This window comes from Peromyscus eremicus, chromosome 1, assembly GCF_949786415.1.
Source record: "Peromyscus eremicus chromosome 1, PerEre_H2_v1, whole genome shotgun sequence".
NCBI classification, from domain to species: domain Eukaryota; kingdom Metazoa; phylum Chordata; class Mammalia; order Rodentia; family Cricetidae; genus Peromyscus; species Peromyscus eremicus.
In genome coordinates, this window is record NC_081416.1 from 182,241,469 (window position 1) to 182,265,017 (window position 23,549).

General features: G+C 38.9%; 1 protein-coding gene across 1 annotated transcript in view; it reads left to right on the plus strand.

The window, feature by feature from the left end:
* Positions 1–169: 169 nt before the first annotated feature.
* The window catches only part of LOC131903027 (zinc finger protein 431-like), a 28,852-nt gene continuing 5,472 nt past the window's right edge, over positions 170–23,549 (plus strand). The window contains exons 1-2 of the mRNA XM_059253785.1: positions 170–188; positions 3,199–3,278. Of these exons, the coding sequence (XP_059109768.1) occupies positions 170–188; positions 3,199–3,278 (99 nt within the window). The remainder of the gene's footprint in view (positions 189–3,198; positions 3,279–23,549) is intronic.

Here is a 23,549-nt window from a genome sequence, read left to right on the forward strand (position 1 = left end):
TTTATTATTCAAACCACCACATGAATTAATAGAGTGGCAATGACCTTGCATGTCACTGTCACCATCAAAAACATGAGTGAAATACTGGAGAGAAACCTTGTGAATGAAAGCAATGTGTAAAAAGCTTTTTGCCACCTGGACTGCCTTTTGCTACATCTACTGATTCAGGATGAAGCAAAGCTTTGAAGGTAAGTCTCTGGATACTCTAAGACTTGTGTTATAGAAACGAATTATTCCCCTAGTGAATTATGTTTGTTTAAAGATTTGATTTATTTTTAATTATGTCAGTGTGTCTACATGTGGGTATATGCATGCTTTTGTTGGTACCCAAGGTGTCCAGAGACAAAAGATTATCTTCTATCAGGAATTAGAGGACATTGTTAGCTACCTATCCTGGATCTGGGGAAGGAACTTTTCTTAACAGAGTAACAACCTCTCCAGCCCCATAAATAGTTCTCTAATGCCTTTGTATATCATCTTGATGTCAGGAAAAAAGCAAAAAGTCATGCAAGAGAAAGTAGTACCCTATTCATATAAACAACTCGTTAGTTAATGACTTTAAATACCACAATTGTCTCCAATTACAAGAACAATTCCTCCTTTGTCTCTTTTTTTTAATCAAAGTTTGAAGGAAGTAAATAATATACCATGTTCACTCTAGTCTTATAGTAGAAATCACTGCATTGTGCACTGTACTTTGAAATTTATAGATTAGCAATAGATGTATTCAGAATGTGTGGCAAATGCATTATTGAATTTTATTTGAAGGTTCTTACATTCCTTCTGTGGTTTATGTTACTTTTCTTTTATGTTTATTTGGTGATAGTTACTTTTCTGCTACAATATATAGAATATGTTGTCCATAAATATGTAGTCCATTGATTATGTTGATGATGATATATTTCAACCACTAACTTCTTGAAAATGTGGTATATTTTTATTGATTTTATTTTTCATATTTACACAAATTTCCTTGAAATGGCCTTGTTTGTATTCTAGCCTTCTTGGTTGTCAGTAATGACCCAGGGCAGCATTTGAACTTATGATCTCATAGGTCTACCTTCTGTGTACTTGGATAGATGATTTACACCTAACATTTCCTATTTAGTCCACACATTTCAAAAATGTACCTCTTAAAATGATTAATAGAACAGAATACTAGAAATATTGAATACCTCTTGTGTATGTAAAACTGCTTTTTCATCTATATAGTAGAAATTTAATGCAATAGGATATGTAGCACTAAATTGTATATGTATATTTCATAACATAGACTGAACTTTTATGGAAATATATATGATATCCCATCCTCCCTTATGTTATTATTAGATGAAGTTCTGCTTCCTCTTGGAATTGACTTGAGATACCAGAAATGTAACTACAAGGAGATTTCTTTCTAAACAAGCATTTCTGTCATGTGGTTATGGGCATGCAGTCCATGACAGATATGTAAAAACCCGATGACATCTTTATGGAGTGCTCTCTCTGCTCTCTTTATATGAATTCTGGATCATGCTGTAGTTACTAGCTTTGTACACCACACATATTTCTCTTTGAACTATCTCACTGGTGAAGAAAGATTTGTAATAATAATGTATCAATAAAGGTTTAAAACTGTAAACAATATTTTCATCTAAAATATTGGAACATGGGACAATTGAAATATATCTATTTGCAAGTGAAAAGGATAATCATCCCCATTGTGTAAATGTACCACATTTTCTTTATCCATTCTTTGGTTGAGGGGCATGTAAATTGTTTACAGGTTGTAGTTATTATGAATAATGCTGCTGTAAACTTCGGTGAGCAAGTGTCTTTGTGGTATGATTGAGACTCATCTGAGTATATGTCCAAGAGTGGTATTGCTGGGTCTTGAAGTAGATTGATTCCCAGTTTTCTGAGAAACCGCCATACTGATTTCCAAAGTGGCTGTTCCCACCCTTTGCCCTCCCACCAAGAGTGGTGGAGTGTTCCCCTTATTCCACATTCCTTCCAACATAAGCTGTCATCAGTGTTTTTTGATCTCGGATATTCTGACAGGAGTAAGATGGTATCTCAGAGTCATTTTAATTTGCATTTCCCTGATGGCTAAGGATTTTGAGCACTTCCTTAAATGTATTTTGGACATTTGAGATTCTTCTGTTGAAAATTCTCTGTCTAGATCTCCACCACATTTTTTAATTGGATTATTTGGTTTTATGATGTCTAGTTTCTTGAGTTCTTTATATACTTTGGAGATCAGTCCTCAGGGTTGGTGAAGAAATTTACCCATTTTGTAGGCTGTCATTTTGTCTTATTTACTGTGTCCTTTTCCTTACAGAAGCTTCTCAGTCTCAGGAGGTCCCATTTATTTTTTATTGCTCTCAGTGTCTGTGCTACTGGTGTTATATTTAGGAAGTTGTCTCCCTTTCCAATGCATTCTAGGCTGCTTCCTACTTTCTCTTCTATCAGGTTCAGTGTAACTGGATTTATATTGAAGTCTTTGATCCACGGGACTTGGGTTTTGTGCATGTGGATAGATATGGATCTACCTGCATTCTTCTACATGTCCACATTCAGTTATGCTAGCACCATTTGTTGAAGATGCTTTCTTTTTTCCATTGTACAGTTTTGGCCTCTTTGTCAAAAATCAGGTGTTCATAGGTATGTGGATTAATGTCAGTTTTCAATTCAATTCCATTGATCCACTTGTCTGTTTTTATGCCAATACCAAACTGTTTTTCTTAGTATTGCTCTATAGTAGAGCTTGAAGTCAAAGATATTGATGCCTCTGGAAGTTCCCTTATTGTATAGGATTGTCTTTGCTATCCTGCGATTCTTGTTTTTTTCCTCATGAAGTTGAGTATTGTTCTTTTTAGGTCTGTGAATAATCATGCTGGGATTTTGTTGAGGATTGCATAGAATCTGTAGATTGCTTTTGGTAAGATTGCCATTTTTACTATGTTGATCCTACCCATCTAAGCGCATGAGAGATCTTTCCATTTTCTCATATCTTTATCAATTTCTTTCTTCAAAGACTTCAAGTTCTTATCATACAGGTCTTTCACTTGTTCTGTTAGAGTTACTCCAAGATATTTTATGTTATTTGTGGCTATTGTAAAGGTTGATGTGTCTCTGATTTCTTTCTCAAGCCAATTATTTGTATATAGGAGAGCTATTGTTTTTTTTGGTTTTTTGTTTTTTTTGTTTTTTTTTTAGATAATCTTGTATGCCGCCACATTACTGAAGGTGTTATTCAGCTGGAGAAGATCCCTGCTGGAATTTTGGGGGTCACTTATGTATACTTTTTTTTTCTTTTTCTTTTTTTTTTTTTTTTAGTTTTTCAAGATAGGGTTTCTCTGTGTAGCTTTGGAGCCTGTCCTGGAACTCACTCTGTAGCCCAGGCTGACCTCGAACTCACGGAGATCTGCCTGCCTCTGCTTCCTGAGTGCTGGGATTAAAGGTGTGCACCACCACTGCCCAGCCACTTATGTATACTATTATATCATCTGCAAATAGTGAAAGTTTTACAACTTCCTTTTCAATTTGTATCCCCTTGATCTCCTTTTGTTGTCTTATTGCTGTAGCTATAATTTTGAATACTCTATTGAATAGATATGGAAAGAGTGGAAAGCCTTGTCTTCTTCCTGATTTTAGTGGAATCACTTTGAGTTTATCTCCATTTAGTTCAATGTTGGCTGTTGGCATGCTGTATAATGTTATGTTTAAGTGTGTTCCCTGTATCTCTGATCTCTCCAAGACCTTTATCATGAAGATGTTAGATTTTTGTCAAAGACTTTTCAGCATCTAATGAAATGATCATGTGGGTTTTTTTCTTTCAGTTTGTTTATATTGTGGATTACATTGACATATTTTTGTATGTTAAACACCCCTGCAACTCAGAGATGAAGCCTTCTTGATCATGGTGGCTGATATTTTTGATGTGTTCTTGAATTTGGTTTGCTAGTATTTTATTGAGTATTTTTGCATGAAAGTTCACGAGGGAGATTGTTCTGTGATTCTCTTTCTTTGTTGAGTCTTTGTGTGGTTTGGGCATCAGGGTAACTGTAGCCACACAAAAAGCAATGATGGTTTTTGTCTAAGTTTGATGTTATCTTTTCTTCTATAACTATACCATGAATCTTAAAAGGTCTTATTAATAAAAACAAACCTATAGCCAGGTATTGGGGTGAATGCTGAATGATCAGAGAAAAAGAATGAGCCACATCCAACTTCACCTTGCCAATTCCTCAGCTGATCTTGTTTCCTCAGACTGAAAGCCTCTGAATCCTCATCCAAATGGATTTCTGCTGAACTGCTGCTAAAAGCTAAAAGGTTAACAAGACTCTAGTTCCTGGTCCTCATGCCTTATATACTTTTCTGTTTCCTGCCATCACTTCCTGGGATTAGAGGTGTGTGTCACCATGCCTGGCTGTTTCCAGTGTGGCTTTGAACTCACAGAGATCTGGGTGGATCTCTGCCTCTGGAATGCTAGGATTAAAGGTGTGTTTGCCACCGTTTTCTGGCCTCTATGTCTATCTAGTGGCTGTTATGTTCTCTGACCTCAGATAAGTTTATTAGGGTGCACAATATATCGGGGGACACAATATCACCACGTATCACTTAAAATAGCTCATTATAAAAACATATCTTAAATTTTAGAAAGTTTTTATTACAATCTCATCATGTTTATTTATTTATTTATTTGGTTTTTCGAGACATGGTTTCTCTGTGTAGTTTTGGTGCCTATCCTGGATCTCGCTCTATAGAACAGGCTGGCCTCGAACTCACAGAGATCTGCCTGGCTCTGCCTCCTGAGTGCTGGGATTAAAGACGTGCACCACCACTGTCCGACACTCATCATGTTTATTAATGTGAGTTAACTTGCGTATTGTTTTCTGAGATATAGTATGATATATTTTACTTGTAAAATTATAGTATTTTATACTATAATAAGTGCATAGAAATAGGTGAGTAATCGAGTTAAAGTTACAGTTTCAGAAAAACTATAATTTTTTTCTAATATTCTCCCTACTGTTTTCAATGTATTATTTCTGTGAGAAAATAGGTGATCTAAATGACTCCAGATGAATTGATTTGGCCACAGTTTCAGAGATTTCAGTCCACTGTCTAGGATAAATTTGTTCTCCGTTTTGTTTAATTTTTTAGCATGTGTGTGTCTGTGTATGTGTCTCTGTGTGTCTGTGTCTGTGTGTATACCTGTGCATGCACATGAAGGCTCACATGGAAGATACAAACTAATGGCATGCATTCGTCCCGGAGCTAGTGTTACAGGCAGTTTTATGCTGCTTGATGTAGGTGTTGGCAACTGAACTCGGCTCCTCTGAAAGAGCAGTGTGTGTTCATTTTCAGTGAGCCCTAATTTCTTGCCCCATTAGCTACTTTTCTTATGCCTCCCAGAACTACCTGCCCAAGGTGTCACTGTGCAGTTTATATGAGTCATTTCACATTAATCAAGGAAATAATCCCTATGAATTTGCCTAAACCAAACTTATAAGTACATTTTCTCAATTGAGGATCTCTTTTCCCAGATGATTCTAACTTGTGTCAAGATGAAAAAAAAAAAAAAAAAAAAAAAAAACCAAACTATGATGGGACACAATACAAGTACCATGTACACATGACATGTAAGGTTAGTTGAACTGGCATTTTATTTTTAATGATTTATTTTGATCAAATACCACTAAATGTTTGTTGAAATTTGTTGTAATACATGTGTTGGAAATGAATGCTTTCCCAGAATTGTTCTTAATACAGAGGCACAGATTGAAGTATGTTTTCCTAAAATTGTATCCTGTAGGCAGATGAACTTATATGATTGTAAACATAAGTTTCCTTTCTACAGTGAAAATTACTGGAGCTGCAGTAACCACATATACTGCCATCCACAATGCATGCAGAATGCTCTGTATATAATAAATGGGCTGTTATAAGTCTTTTCAAAAGGTAACTATGTAAATAAATAAACAAACAAATACAACATTGATTGTAGCAAGACAAAATTAACGTATTCTCACCTTACACATCCTGAGTTGATATCATCTAGGGAGATGCTAGGACTAGCATCATCAGACAAGGCAAAAGTGGGACATTAAGGGTTTGGTGACAGGAAGTAACCAAGAGAGGTTGCTCTAAATGAAGTGGCAGCAATTCTCCCCAAGTGCTGGCTTTGTCAGCAAACCCAGTCCCAAGTTGTGAATGGCATGTGAAAATGGGCATTGGGTAGCCTTCATAGAACTGAGAGGGATGCCTAAAAAAGAACTTTGTAATCCTAAGAACTCTACCCACTTGGTCCTTTGAAAAGTCTCTTTTAGAATTCCCTAGGAAACACCCCCTTTAGTCTTGCCAAAAATCTTCATTGGCTATAATCTTAACCATTAAATATAATATGACCTTGAAAACATAAAAAGAAAATGACTTTCTCTTCTACAAAACATTGGGACCACCATATAATGTGAATAATTATTGATGATACTCCAGTTACAAAATCACATTACACTTAGACACTCTCTAAAAGAGAAGACAGTTGTTTCATGTGCTATAATATAGAACTTCTCTGTCCACTAGCAAGACTTTTCTATTTACAAATGAGCCAAAGAAACGGAAAAGAAAGAAAACACAGAACTCCATAGTGACACTATAAGCAATGTGCTCCTGAGGTCCATGTAACTTATAGGGGGATTACAGTCCCCATTACCATTCTACTTTAATGTTCACTCATGGATAGACTAACATTGTCATGAGGTCCAGTTTTAAATACATAAAAGGGATTTCCCCATTTTGATTTAAAACACTTATGTCATGCTTCCACTAATACATTTAAATGTTCTGATTCATAACTTTAATTTGTAGTGTGAATTCTAATTGGTCTTAATAACAAAAATGAGGAGCCAGATATAGGGGTAAATGCTGAAAGATCAGAGAAGTAAATCAGCTAACCAAAGTCACCTCTTATCTCTACAACTTCTCAGACCGAAAAGGGCCAAGCTTCTTTGTCTTTCCTGCCTTATCACTTCTCTCTCTGCCCACCTGTCTCCTGTCTGTACAGACCTCCAGACCTCAATGATTAACTAATGGCTATCTCCACCCTCTGATCTTTAGGCAAGCTTTATTTGTTAGAGAACAAATAAAATATCACATTTCCCTTTTTTTGTCTAAAATAAAATAAAGAAGTTTATAACTAATATATGAAGAACTATGTACAATAAGTACAATAACTATGTACAATGATTACATCAACAATGTCTAGTCCATTAACAATTGACAAATTCAGAGAAAACACTCCATTATCTATCCTATCTTGATGAGTCCAAAAGGTACCTAATTCATTTTCTACTGTAACTTGTACTGACAAAGCTTTATTTTAATGTCTTCCAACCCTATATACTTTACAGCTCTTTAGTGAATTTCTATTCTGAACCTGTTAACAAGAAAGATTATAACTATAACTATGAAGTCTTCAACTCCATCAGAGACCTGAGAAGGAAATAATATTACCTAAGTAAATAGGAGGTACAAGCAAGTGCCTTCCAAAAAATGTGAGAAATGACACAAACAGCTGGTTGGTTGCCTGTACAATCACCCAGGGTTTCACTGTAACATTGCAGAATCCATCTTTGGCCTACAGACCTAGCATATCTGATTGACTTTTCTGTGAAGCAGGATATTATGAAGAACTCTTCTACCTTGTTGTGGCAATGTTCAGCAGTCACTTTCTTTTGTGTCCTGCTTGCCCAATTTGGACAGCATACTGTCTGCAGTTGAGGCAGAAGCAACTTGCCCAGTAGCTAATTTTGGCCACAAAGAAAGTAAACTTCATATGGAGTTTCTTCAATGCCCACCATCTTCTCTGAATTAGATTGGTGCTGCTGGGAGAAGACATGTCTCATTGTCATAAAAAAAAAAAAAAGAAACTTATGTTTATTAAAACATCTTAAATGCCCTGTTCTGTAGATTTCTGAAGAGTTTGAAGACCACCTGTCTACCCAAAATGTATCCGTTTGACTTAGAAAACATACCTAATATGACTGCAAGTTTGATTGTAATAAGTGACTAACTACTAAGCTACATTTCTTTTTTATCCTAAATAGTTTGTAATAATAGCTAACAAGGACTAGAAATTGGCATGATATTGTTAAATGAGCTGTATAGGTACAATACCTTGAGCAAGATTAGAAATGTATGTACTGTATGTCCTAACAAAAATAACCTCAACTTTGTATCGACATACAAAGATCTATATCAATGTAAATATTTAAAACAAGCAGTTGCTTTTTAAAAGTAGATTCAGTAATCTACCCATTTATCCTATCATTTTTATATCCCCTCTTTTCTTTTAAAAACAAGAACCCTAAATAGAATCTCCTTTGTTCAACTTGTTTTTAAACCATTACCAATAAATCTTGTAACCAACCACCCTAAACAATGACAGATATCCATAACCCATTGAAAGATCAAAAAGCACCCACTTTTGTATAATATTTAAGGGTCTAGCCCTAATATTATACAATTCCAGGGGCCCAGGACAGATGCTACCATTGGTGCAAGAATGAATCCAGATGCATGAGGCTCTTGGTCCAATTCATTTATTCATCAGTCCATCATTCATTCACCAGTTGGCTTTCTCAAATCTTTTTATTTCCTTGGTTCCTTTTATTCTAACCTCCTTCTCCCTGGACTGGTCTATATTCTGTCCCAAGCAGCAATACCTCATGTTTTGTGTACAGCACAAGATTATAGGGGTCCCCGCTAGAGGCTTCCTGACAATTGTATTTGCAACCCAAAAGGGGAGAGATAAGAGTGGAGTCAGTTAGTAGTTGAAATAAATCAGAAAAGGAATGCATGTGCTAGAAATATATCCTTACTGTGGTTAGGTGAAGGCATTATGAGTCTATCATAATTGTGTTCAACTATAAACTTACAAGTGATAGGGTAGGGAAAGTCTGTAGGTCACTAAAAGTTGAAACTGTCACTTTTTTCCTCTGCTGCCAGTTTCCTGACAGGGCAGGGGAGGAGTACTGATAGCTAGTTAATCTGCATCACAGCTTGAAATGCCTGCTGAGAGGAAACCCTTTTGATGTAAGAGGTTACCTTAGTTTGGGTGGGGGAGACTTCAGGCTTCTAACAGATGGCCTGGTAGCTCTCTGTTCCTTGCTTGTCTTTTAAGGCTTTGTTTGGGGTTGCCTCTACCTTAGGTAGTAGCTCAAGGAGGGTATTTACAAAAGGCAGATACCCAAAACAAATGCTAAAGAGGGGGCCTGGAGCTCCGAGGCAGAAGGTTCTGTCTTCATGACTATCCAGGTACCTTGAAGCGGAGATTCACACACACACACACACACACACACACACACACACACACACACATTTCAGGAGAACTATGAGCACAAGGAATTCATAGCAAGGCACAATTGAGTATTAAGCTGCATAACACCAATAGTCCTTGCTGATTGGCTTCCCACTCAACTGACCCTTGGTCTCGTCAAGGTATAGCTTATAATATACAGCTGGACTATATACAGCTGGACTTCTATTTCATATTCTTGTGGCTTGCCACAACCCACCCCACCTCTTGGATATATAATGTGCATATCATGTTATTAAAATTGCTTCCTGCTGTCTGGATACAACTGCATCCTTAGGGGATCCTGAAAAGAGAAATTTGTGTTAATTGTCAAGTCATGGGAGAGGTAGCTGTATCATTTGTTTTCCAGTGTCTGCATAATGAGAAAGTTCAAGACTTGTCTCAAGTCCTGGCTAGAGTAGTCTGTAAGGCTGGATCATCTCAGCTAGCCAGCTTGAAATTATCTTGAGCAGTTTGTAGGCCAAAGTTGATCTTTGTGTGGTTTTTGTCAGCTTAATGGTGTTATCATAGTCCTGGTGCAATCATCTTTGTGAGGCCCCATCCTCCTTTTGGAGACTTCAGAGGTCATTGTTAGGCATGGTCTTGAAGAAAACTTAAATATTTTAAATGTCATAGGCAGCAGATCTCAAAGAGATTAAAGTATAAATGTTTTTTATGTACATCTAGAGTACAAAAACTTAATTCCAAGTTACTTGATAGAGAATCAAATCTGAAGTCATGTATAGGAAGCTAGATGAAGCCTTTTACTAGAATTAGTACTCTATATCACGACAAAAAGTTGTATTTATATAATTTGTATTTATATATGTATTTATATATGTATTTATATATTATATAAAATATGTATTTATATAAATCTTATAAATTTTGAGATAATATTTATACCTTAAGAAAAGCTCTAAAGAGTCAAAACCAAAGGATTATGAGCTTAGTGGCAATAAAATAGGGCCTAAATTTTTGTTTTTCTTCTGTCCCATCTTAAGTAGCTCTTTGACATCAGACAGAGATTTTGAATTTTACTTTAACAAACATGCTTGGGATTAGAGAAGGAGGGAGCCACACTCCCAACTCCAAAGCCAGCTTCAATTTTCAATTGAACTGGGGCTACAAAAAAACCGTTTGCATTGTGTGCCTGTATAGAAGAGCAAAAACAAACATTTAGGAAGAATTATGAAATTTTATCCTATTGGATATGTGATATACCAATAGGTCAATTTACTCCTTTTCTTGGGACATTTTTTTCTGGATGATTTGTCCCTTTTCTTCACATGTCTCATTTGTTCAATGGCCTTCAGATTCCTTAGCTGGATGCCTTCTTTCTCCCAAAAAGACAAAAACAAAACCATACCCCAACCCTAACTTTGGGAAGGTTCACTTTTGGCAAGTTATATCTAATCAAATGAAATGCATTTGTTAGTGGTACACATTGTTTAGATTGAATGGCCATGCTGGTTGATGCACTATCATCTCTTCTAATCAAGAAGTCTCTCTTGTTCAAATCTAATCTTTATCAGTCTTGATTTATGGTTTCTCCTGAAATTTTCATTTTATCTTTTAAAGCTATTTTATCATCCAGAGCAGTATAGTTTTGTTTTTTTTTTACAATAGGTATTAGGTCTTTTAATTACTCTGGGAATGAATTTCCCCAATGGTCACAGGAAAGGATAGAACCGAATTTGACATGGAGGCTTGTGAGAGGCCCTTCAAGGAGTTTCCAAATGGCAAAGGGTTACTTTGACTGTCCCTTGTTGATCTACATTCATTAGTCCAATGTCTGGCTTTGCTACACCTTCTGCATACTCCAGAAGTGAGGGACATTCTACTTGGATTATTCTTAGAAAAAACATTGTTTCTAGGAACACTCTGTTTACAGTCACTTTTCAGGTGACCTTATTTACCAAAATTGAAACATCTGACATTTCAATTTTTCTTCAAAGTTCTGGAAATCACCCCTCCTATCCAAACATCATTATAGTTATGAAATTCAATATTGATTGTATCTTGGATTCCTTCCTCTAAGGGTGCTGGTTTTTAATGGCCTAATTACCCTTTTGCATTGTGCATTAGTATTTTCAAAAGCCAGGGATTTAATTATTGTTATTTATATAGTTACTGAGTTTGGTACCACTCATTTTACTGCTGAAGTCAGTCTTTGTAAGAAATAAGTGAAGGTTTCTTTTGGGCCCTGTATAACTTTAATAAACGATTCAGTTTTCTTTCCTACTTCTTCAATTAGGTCCCAAGCATTCAAGGCTGCTGAGTGGCTTAAAACCAGGGTGTGGTCATCATATAGAGATTGTCCTTGTACATTAGCATAATCTCCCTCTCCAAGAAGTTGATCTTGGGAGAGTTCCACACCTCTAGCCCTACTTCCTTGTTCAATGGTCTTAGTTTCATCTTTCCACCAAGTCCTCCACTGTAATTAAGGACCAGGCTCCAAGACTGTTGTAACCAAGTCTCTCCAGTTGTGAGGGATAATTCTATGACAATTTGACTGTGAGTTTAACATCTGCTTCACAAAACATGAATGCATGCCATATGAGACTATCACTTCCTTAAATCTCCTTAAATCTAACATTTCCACAGCAATCCATTCAGCTCTTACACAGCCTTGGGGATATCTATCATTTGGCAATTCCTGTAAGGTTACTCGATAAATAAAAGTTGGTTGTTTGAAAGTCTTAGGCAGTTCCTATCTAATCTTATAATGCAGTGTTGAAATTGGTTCTTCTTTAAATTCCTCTGTCTGGATCTGAATATCTCTGATGTGTTTTAATAAGTATTTCTAAGGCCTGTATTTTGACACCCATATCCAACCAGCTTTTTCAAGGATAAACCAAGAATTATCAAACCAACAATAAAGATTATCAAAATGATAATTAACATTATGTCAATACTAGTTAAGTTGATCATCCCTTCATTCAATTGTTTCATTTTTAAACCATTCATCATGTAACCATACAGAGAACTATCTCCATCATAATAGTGTTTGCCATTTTTTAACTTGGGGAAAAAAACCTCTCTTTTAACTAATTCCTCCCTTTAAGAGTTCCCAGGTGTCTCACTAAATCTGCCAACAATGATGGTGAAGATGTGAGACTGACTGCTTCTGCAGGTTTTCATGGCACCTACCTAATTTGGCAGCAGCCTGAGGAGAGGGTCCAGGGAAAGCCCACGACCAACTGGAAAAGGGAACCTGATGTCTGAAAAACTCAAACAGGGAGTTATGGGGAAGAAACACATGTGATGGGAATTGCCTAAAAGCAGAGATGGCTGGTGGTGGGGGTAACTGACAGTGTTCAGACCCCCAAAGCCTGTGGAGTTTGGTGCAGAGAGGCTGCCACAGAAAAATCCCAGACTTGCTCAGAGGGCTTGGGGAAAAGAAAGGAAAACCTAGCCAGCAGTGTAGTGAGTGACTCTGGCTCTGGCCTCTGCCAGTGGCTGCAAAGCCATAGGCAAGCAGTGTTTTCATGAATTTGTACCACACAAGGTGGATGCTAGATGTAGCAGGAATTCTAACTTGTCTTAATAATAAAAAACAGGGATCCAGATATCGGGGTAAATGCAGAAAGATCAAAGAGGAAAAAAGCCAGCCAAAGTCACCTCTCACTTCCTTGAGTTCTTAGACCAAAAAAAGCCCAAACTCCTGTCTCTACCCCCACCTTATCACTTCCTCTCTGCCCAGCAGAGTCACTTCCTGCTTCCTGTATGTAGAAATCTCCAGGCCTCTATGGTTAACTAATGGCTAGCTCACCGTCTGGTCTTCAGGCCAGCTTTGTTTGTTAGAGAACAAACTGAATATCACCACATTAATTGTTCTCTTATCATAGATGGAAAACACCTTTATGGGAACATAGATTTTATGTTAATCTAATCTGTGTTACTAGGTGATAGTCAAAGATATTTGGCTCCAGAGTTGACTCTTTTTTGGTCTTTTTTATGAAATTCTCCACAGCTCATGTGTTTGAACACTGGATCCTGTTTTGAAGTTTTGAAAACTTCAGGAAATGGATCCTTCTTTGAGAAATGGACAGTGGTGGAATACTCAAAGTTTATGGCTGTTGGAAATTTCTATTTCCTCCCTGATTCCTGAGCTCAAACTCAATTCTCAAGCCAGAATTCCAACACTTTTCCATAGTCTTTCCCACAATAATGGAGTATTTGCCTGGAACTACAACCTAGAAAATACCTTTCATCTCTCACATCACATGTTTTCAGGTATTTTTATTCTGAAATCTCTCATGTTTTCTTGGACAGAAGTATATTTATGTGTAACTGACTTTTTGTTGTTGTAGTTTTAACAGGGGCCATTGGGGTCCAGTCCCTCAAAAGCCCTCTCTCAGAGTCCATGGAAGAATCTACAATCAGCTGATAATCTAATCTTTGATGATATAAAATGGATCTACACGCATGATATTCTTTGGTCCATACACTTTTTTTCTGAGTCAGTTCTCTCTCTACACAGCTTCTTTTCTGCTCTGGTAAATTGTTTCTTTCTTGCCTGATTCTCTTTCTGCTGTTCTCTCTATATGCTATCATGATTCCTTCATCTAGTTCTGGCCCATCTAGGTCCTCATCCACCTAGTTCTTTCTTATCTTAGTTCCTCTTCATCTTTGGTTCCTCTCTATATTCTCCTATGTTCTCTTTCTCATTCTTCCCCATCCAGTTCTTTCCCATCTCCTTAGTTCTTCCCATCTTATTCTTTCCCATCTAGTTCTCCTCCATCTGGCTCTTCCTCCACTAGTTCTTTCCCATCTTCCATCTCATTCATTGTTCTAGTTCTCTCTTCTAGTCCTCCAATCTAGTTCTTCCCCATCTCAGTTCTTTCCCCTCCAGCTCTTAGCCATTTAGTTCTTGCATTCCTTTCTTTTCTGTCCTGCTCTGAAAATGAAACTTCCTTTTATCCCTTATGCCTTTATCTCTCCAAGCTATCTCAGCTCACACCATTTCTGGCAGGATAGGGGAAGTGTGCTTGGTTGCCAGGCAACTTGGCTAGGCACCTTTGTCACAGCTAGATGTACCTGTAAGTAGGAACCATTTAGTTCTGAGTTAAGTGTTAAGGGTGGATCTAAAACTAGAGATAAGACTTTGGAAAGGAGAAAATTAGGCTTCAATGGCATATCTGCTAGGCCTTCTCAAACAGATAGTCTGGAAGCTTAAGTCAGTTCTTAGAGAATCTGTGAGGTATCTCAGATAAGAAACTTTCATCCATCCAGGGATGGTCCTGGCCAGATGCTGCTAATGATGATAATTACAGAAATGCCTGAAATTATGGATCCAGGCTGTGTTACTGCACAGAAGGTCATCTAAATATTCCATTAGTAGAAGGGAAATAGTGCCCAATGAATGATGGAAAAGCTACAATAGCACTCGAGAAATTCATAGCAGAGAATGGCTAATAATCAAAAGCCAATATCACCAAGACTCCTTGAACCTTGGCCTCAGCTTCTGGAAGAGTTCTTAACTCTTCCAGGTATAGCTTTGTCATAATCAGCTGACTCCAACTTCTTTGTGGCTTGCAGTATAGTTTTGGGGTTTCCATGGTGTTATGATACAAGGTTTCTCTGTGTAGATATGGCTGTCCTCGAACTCTCTTTGTAGACCAGGCTGGTCTCAGACTCACAGAGATCCACTTTCCTCTGCACTCCAAGTGCAGGGATTAAAGTTGTGCACCACCATCACCCAGCATGTGCCACTGATTTTTGTATCTACGTGTCAAGACTCAGAGAAAAACTTCTCATTCATGTAATCACCCAAGTCAATGCCAGGTACCTAACTACTTAGCATTATTTTTTGCATGGAAATGTAGTTACAGATATTTATGGGCTGTCCTGAGTGTGCTAGGAATAGAATCTGGATCAACAGTCAGTGCTCTTAATTGATCTCTCCAGCCCTAATTACACACTTTCCATAAAGTAAAATAGAATGCCATACAGAGGAGACTGGAGAAATGAAGACTGCTGCAGGCCGCAGGAATATATCATAAGAACTCAGCTGGTTATGGCAAAGTCACTACCTGGAGGGATCAGGGAATTCCTCCAGAGGAAGCCAAATCCGAAGGAGGTTTTGGTGTTACTTGGCTTGTTATATATCAGCTGTCTTCTGTTATGAAAATCATGTGTGCCTTCATAGTTTTCCCAATTGACTTTTCCCTAAGAAGGGCTAACAGTGTGGACTGATCACTCTCTGGACATACACATTCCAGGCATTTGGAGAACAGTCTCAGGGAAAGGCTTTCTCTGGACTCAGATATCTCCCTTGGCCACTTTCAAGGACTACAGGAAACACCGCCCAGGTGGGCGCGCAACTTCTGATGATAACAGCCCACCTACAAGTCTCCTGACTTAAATTCCACAAGGAGACACCGCCCAGTGGGGTGTCAAGGACTAACAATGATAGCAGCCCACAGGCAAGTCTCCTGACTTACGGTAAATTCCACAAGGAGACACTGGCTAGGAGAGGTGGACGTTAAGTAATAGCTTTACACAATTTAGCTCGGACCCTCCCTTTATATACTGGGACTTCCAGGGCACAGGGGGGAGAAGAGAAAAGAGAATGGAAGAACTAGATGGGTAAGGACTTGAGAGGAACAAACTGAGGTGGGGAAGAACTAGATTGAAGGGCTAGAAGAGAGTACCAGAGGAACGAGATGGAAGATGAGGAAGAGCCAGATGGGGAAGAAAAAGATGAGGAAGACCCAGATGAGAGAGAAGGAGACGGGAGAGGAGCTGATAGGGGAAAGAACAAGATAGATGGGAACCTAGAAGGGACAGAACTATATGAAGGAATTATGATAGAACCTAGAGGGGACAGTAGATAAATATAGAGAAATCAGGCAAGAAAGGAGCTAGACATGAGAGCAGAATAGAAGCTGTGTAGAGAGAGAACTATCACAGAATAATAAAGTGTATGAACTAAGGAGTTTGGTATACATAGATTCATTTCTTTTCATCAAAGATGAATTATCAGCTGGTTGTAGATTCTTCCCGGACCCTGGGAGGAGACTGTCGAGGGGCTGGACCCCCATAGTCCCCCATAGAAGACCATGGGATGTCCTTTGAGGAAAGCTTCAGGACTGCAGTGGATCTGTCCTAAAAGAGAAGCTATGTGTGTTGCAGGGGACAGGGCTGGAGGAGTGGGACTACATAAGCCCCTTGGAGTTTAGGCAATTTCACCATAATCTCAGGATCCTGGACAAGGAGCTTCAAGAGTTGATGTTTGCTGGAATTTGATCTTGCTTTGTCTGTACATTCCTTGCTGTGCTCTGCTTCTTTCTTTGTGGAGTAGGAATGATTGTTCTGTTCCACTGTATGTTGGAAACATTATAGTCTCACATAAGGCTATGGTAGTGTTTGGTCAGTTAAGAATTGAAGAGAGCTGGGGTGGTTAAATAAGAAGGGCACCTTTAGACTCATATGTTTGAATCCTGATTTCCCAGTTGGTGGGACTGTTTGGGAGAGATAGAGCTATGGCATTTTTGAAGGAGGTGTGCCATGGGTGTTGGTTTTGTGAGTTCAAAAGCCTGTGACCATGGTTATTGTGCTCTCTACCTCCTGCATGAGGTTCAAAACGTAAACTCAACCCTTCCTTCTCCAAGCTGTTTACTTTGGAATCATGCACTCTAACACTCCAGAACTCTAATCCCAATTTAGTTCTTTCTTTTATAATTTACCCTGTAATGGTGTGTTTATCACAACAATAAAAAAGTAACAACACAGTAGTGTTCTGTGGAAGATAAGAACACAGGAAAGTCTCCATTTCCAAATACAGAAATTGGAAAGAAGTTTTTTCTAACTTTAATCTAGAGCAGGTAGTATCAGTCCCTTGCCTTCAAGGGTAGGAGTGATCCCCATATTGACAAGTCCATATGGCCATAATGAAGCAACCCTGTTTGGAATATTCTTTGACTTCTAATCAGAGCAATATCAAATTACTTGGAAGCTCTGTCTTCTATAGGAGCCTGGCATGCTGAGAATGATGATCCAAAGGCACATAGTTAAATATATACTAGTGTTTATTGAAGAATCACTGAGTATTGTAGTATGCTTAGTGAATCAAAGTCAGTTGGACTTCAAAATGAGATGCTGTCTCAAATAAAATATTAAACTTATAGTAACGTTTTTAAATTGTTGATATGACTCTTCCTATGGAAGTGAACAGGTAGACTAACATGACTTTGAACTCATGGATATCAGCCTGCCTTTGCCTCACAAGTGCTAGGATTAATGGCATGTGCTATCATGATTGACATTATTCATTTTTGAAAATTATGGTATGGCACCAGTGGCAGACACCTGAAGTGACTTTAAAAGGCATCGTATTGTGCCACTTCTCCAATGTTGCTTTTTTTTTAATGTTATTCAGTTTCTTTCTTCTCCCCCCCCCCCCATGTGCATGTGTGTGTTGACTATGTAGCAGCATGGTTTCCTCAAAATCACAGTGATCTTGTTGCCTCTGTGTCCTGAGTGCTGATATTACAGAGATGCTGTATCACGCCCAGCTTGAAAATAAGTTTGCAGGGCAGTGGTGGTGCACACCCTTAATTCCACCACCCTGGAGGCTGAAGTTTGAGGCCAACCTTGCCTACAGAAACCTTGCCTACAGAGTGAGATCCAGGAAAGCCATGACTACATTAAGAAACCATGTTTGAGAGAGAGAGAGAGAGAAAGAGAGAGAGAGAGAGAGAGAGAGAGAGAGAGAGAGAGAGAGAGAGAGAGAGAGAAATTTTATGCAGGTTGTCTCTTTTTTTGTAAAAAAAACTTAGCCATTATTTTATGAATAAGGGTGTTTTGTCTGTATGTGTGTCTTTGAAGCCCAATTATGCGTCGAGGCAGAGGACAGAAGATGGTGTCAGACCCATGGAACTGGAGTTATAGACAGTAATGAGCTTCAGTGTAAATGGTGAATGGAAACTGGGTGCTCTGGAAGAACCTTCAGCTTAACTAGTGAGGTATTTTCCATCCCCAGTTTTCTATTTTTAAGGATATTTTCTGGCCCAGGAAGGCTAGGTCACATGGGGTCAGATTCCTGTTGCTCATTGAAGAAGAGAAATCTCCCACAAGAGGGAGAATTAGCCTCAAGGAGGCATGAACTCTCTAATTAGTTATCCAATACAACATGGTTGCTCTGAAACCATATACACACAACAAAAATGGACTAAACAGGTGTTGTTCATATATTTGAGCATACTAATTCATACCTGCTTAACAAAGAAGAAGTTGGAAGAGAAGAATTTTGGAAGAGATGGAAGAAAGACGAGTAAGTGGGAATGTGATGTAATATATTGTCAGTAAAAATGTATAAAAAATACATTTTAGCTCGGCAGCAGTGGCACATGCCTTTAATCCCAGCCATTGGCAGGCATGGGCAGGCTGGTCTCTGTGAGTTTGAGGCCAGCCTGGACTACAGAGCGAGTTCAAGGACAGGCTCCAAAGCTACACAGAGAAGCCCTGTCTAGGAAAAAACAAACAAACAAGCAAACAAAATACATTTTAAAACAAAACAGGAAGGGCTAAAGAGATGACTCAGTACTTAAGAACATTGGGTGTTGTTGGAGAGGACCTGGCTTCCAAACATAGCACTCACGTTTGTTAACCATACTTGGTAATGCCAGCCCCAGGGTATCCATCACTTTCTCCTGGCCTCTATAGGCACTGAACACAGACACAGGCCTGCAAGCACCATTGTACATAAAAATGAATGTTAAAAACACTGAAATTCTCTACACTGATATCACAGCCTTGAGACAGAAAGAAGCCAGGGCTAGTGAAAATGAATTCCTTTTGATTCTGCATGGAAGCAACTGTGGCCTTCTTCTGATCCAGCCTGCTCAGATCTTGTATTATAGTAGAGACACCAGCCTTAATATTATTCATCCCAGGGGCTCAGGAGAGAGAACTACTAACGGTGAGGACTATTTTCGGGAAATAGAATCTCAGCACACCCAGCTCTATAGTCCACTTGCTTTAATTACTCTGGCATAACATCCTTTATACACAGCTTCAGTTCTGTTCTCGTGCCTAGCTCCTTTCTTGCCTGATTTCTCTCTATACTTATCTAAGTTCTATCTTAATTCTCTCATCTTAATTCTGCCTCATCTAGGTCCTTTTCATCTTGTTCTTACCCAGCTAGTACTTCCCCATCTGGCTCTTCCTCATCTTCCATCTCGTTCCTCTAGTCCTCTCTTTTAGCCCTTCAATCTAGTTCTTCCCCATCTCAGTTTGTTCCTCGCAAGTTCTTACCCATCTAGTACTTCCATTCTCTTTTCTCTTCTCCGTCCCTTGTGCCCTCGAAGTCCTGGTATATAAAGCCAGGCTTCCAAGGTCCAACGGAGGGGTGATAAGAATCACACTGAGAGGCAATAACCTTTAATTATCATTTGCAACCCCAAAGGGAAGTGACTAGTGGGAAAATGAATCAACTAAAGGCTAAATTCAGGTAATATCTAAGAAGAGGGATCTTATGTGCTCAACTATAGTCTTAAACGTGATCAGTAGAAAATGTTTAGAATCTATAAGTTGCTAGGTCAATGGGAGAAAATAAAACTGTCTTTTTTTTTTCCTGTGGCTCCTATCTGTCCAAGCTATCTGCCGTTTTTCTGCAGGGTGGGGGAAAGTGTGCTCAGTTGCTAGGCAACCTGTGTACAGCTAGATGCCTCTGGTGATAGTTAAAGGGATATCTGGAACTAGAGGTAAGGTTTGGGAAAGGAGAAAGTAAAGCTTAATTGGCACATCTCCCAGGCCTTCTCAAACAGGTAGCCTGGATGCTTAAGTCTGTTCTTAGAGAGTACAGAGGAGGTATCTCTGATAAGGTACTTTCCTCATCTGGGGATGGACCTGGCCGGATGTTGCCAATGATGATAATTACAGGGAGGCTTGAACTGGGGTTCTGGCTGAGCATAGCTGTCAGCATAGAAAGTTATCTAAATATTCCTAGAAGTGGTTAGGTAAGGAGTTAAAGGTCTATAAAGTTAATAAAGATGTAGGAAAGGAGGGTCCGAGCTAAATTGTGTAAAGCTATTATTTAACATCCACCTGACCTAGGCGGTGTCTCTTTGTAGAATTTACCTTAAATCAGGAGACTTTCATGTGGACTGTTATTACTGCTAGTCCTTGAAAGTGGCTAAAAGAGATATCTGATTCCAGAGAAAACTTTTCCTGAGGCTGTTCTCTAAATACCCGGAATGTGTGTGTCCAGAGAGTGATCAGTCCACACCGTTAGCCTTTCTTAAGGAAAAGTCAATTGGGAAAACTATGAAGGCACACATGATTTTTATAAAAGAAGACAGCTGATATATAACAAGCCAAGTAACACCAAAACCTCCTTGGGATTTGGCTTCCTCTGGAGGAATTCTCTGATCCCTCCAGGTAGTGACTTTGCCATAACCAGCTGAGTTCTTATGATATATTCCTGCGGCCTGCAGCAGTCAGAGGCTAAAGCTGCCTTATGCTGAGGTTAGAATAGGTCAGCATAGCCATCCAAGAACAGTGTTCACTGTGCTGATAGGCAACTTTCCTTGATATTTCCTGTACTCATATTCCATGTCCTTTTTATCTGTGAGAATTTTAGCATTGATACATCTATCTTTTAAAACATATGTAATTATTAACAGGTAGCGTTGGCTCCTAGGCAATCTGCTTTCCTAGTATCAACTAGATTTTTTGATCTAAGACCTGTGGTAAAGGAAGAACATGCTACAGGCATTTCATTCCATCATTTTTGTAATTTACATATGTTTCTGCATAAAAGAATAATTGAGATAAGAATGCCTCCAAATGTCTCTTCTTTTATGAGAACCTTCAGAAGTGGATTTGTTCACTGAGCAAGGTTAGGAATAGACAGATCTCTAAACTATCATGTCCAGACTCCCCATGTAAAATCCCATTCTTCCTTTACTGAGGAAAAGCATTGCTTTAGAAATGGCTCCCATGCTCTCCATACCTGCTGTAAGTAAGAAATCTTTCTTAGGTCTTTTGTCTTGACTGTTGTGATAGCTATTCTTGGTAGTCAACTTGGCCATATATTGAATTATCTAAAATCCAGATGGTTAGGTACAGCTGTTGTTGTGCCCAGGTCGCAAGACCACCACAGAGCCATTATCTGATGCAAGCACACAGAGGTTTTTAATAACAAAACAAGCAAGCTTGGTCCATGTCCAACATCCCACACAGCGAGTGGAGGAGAACAGCCCCGAACACTCACTTTAAGGGGTTTATATAGGAAAAGTTTACATGCAGCTTGGGATTGGATGAGAGGGCTAGGGGTGAGGTAAGCATAAGGTTACCAATTGCTAACAGGATTCAGGGTATCTATAGAGACATAAATTTTTATTCCCTATGTCCTGCTTTTGTTGACACATTCAGATTTATTGTTCCTGTCCTACTCTCCTCTGAGGTCAACTTCTGGTCAGTTGAGACCATTACTCCCATATCTTGCTTTGCCAAGTCCAGGATACATAGATTTGTTGTCCCAGCTTTATAAATTCAACTTCTGATCACTTCTAAAACTGCTGGTCAGCAAATACCTTTGGAGGAGGGGAGGGGGAAGCATCTCTTAAGATGGCTACTGATTTTTCTCTTTCACTGTCAGGGATTTTTAAAATTAAATCATGTGAAGTAAGAAAATCCACCATTAATCCAAGTCCGTGGAGGTGATAAGATATACTTTTTATTTTAATCAGTGCCATATTTCCTGCTGGCAGCATATATATATGTATGTAAAGGACATTGAAAAAATAAGCTCTCCTCTTTGCCTGCTTGCGCTACATCTGGCTAGTAAGTTTTTTCCTTTACTGGCATTAGAGCCTACTTCTAAGGAATACCCATATACACTGAAGACCAGCTGAGACATCCAACATCATTGACTGAATAATCACTGGAATCTTCAACTTTCTGTAGGTAGACAGCCGTTGCTGGACTAGCTGGAACACAACCAATGAACAATTCTATTAAAGCTCCCTTCCACATAGAAGAGAGAGATCCATTCAATCAGTCCTGTATATCTTGAGAAGCTTTACTAATACTGATGTCTTATTTGTGGTGGTTTGCTAGTTTTAATTTTTTATTGTTGTATTTTTTCCACCTTTCCACCCAGTAAGATGGGATGGCTCATGATGGGACTCATCAAAAGCTTTTTTCCTTGCCCTACTTCTCTCTACATATTCATGTTAACTTGGAGACTATCATTTTCATTATTACTCAGTTTTCAAGAGATTGACTTGGATTTTGGGAAGAAAATTCCAACAGGAATGAAGCCTGAAAGGGAAAAATCAGTAGCCATCTTGAGAGATGCTTCCCCTTCCCCTCCTCCGAAGGTATTTGCTGACCAGCAGTTTTAGAAGTGACCAGAAGTTGAACTTAAGGCTGGGACAATAAATCTATGTATCCTGGACTTGGCAAAACAAGACATGGGGAGTAATGGGCTCCACTGACCAGAAGATGACCTTACAGGAGAGTAGGACTGGAACAATAAATCTGAATGTATATATCCTGGGTTCAGCAAAAGCAGGACATAGGGAGTAAAAACTTATGCCTCTATAGATACCCTGCATCCTGTTAGCTATCAGTAATCTCATGCTTATAGTTCAGCCAGTAACTTCAAAGAACTACCTCACCCCTAACCCCCTAGTCCAATCCCAAGCTGCATGTAAACTTTTCCTATATAAACCCCTTAAAGTGAGTGCAGGGGGGGGAGGGGTGACGGCGTTCTCCTCCACCTGCTGTGTTGGATGGTGGACCAAGCTTGCTTGTTTTGTTATTAAAAACCTCTGTGTGCTTGCATCAGATATTGGCTCTGTGGTGGTCTTGCTTAGGGGTCTTGCGACCTGGGCACAACAGAGCCATCATCCAGCCTAGACTTACCACAGTGTTTGTGCTCTGGCTCCTGCTTTCCTATAAGTGTTGTCTGAAGTCCCTGAGCCTACTAGGAAAAAAGTAGCTGCAGTTCACCTCAACTCAGCATGAAGCCATGGAACAAATACCTTGTTTTGTGTCCTAAAAATCTCTCTTTAGTTGTTAATATTTCTGGCACCCTTCTATCTGTGGTACAGGAAGTTCACTCCACACCACATTGTGTAACAAGCTATGCAAACTAACCACCTTGTATCCAGGAGGAAGATGGTAAATGCCTAAGGAGTGCTGGAAGACAGAGTGTCAGCTCTTGGCAGCCAGGTGCAAGTGCTATTGAAAT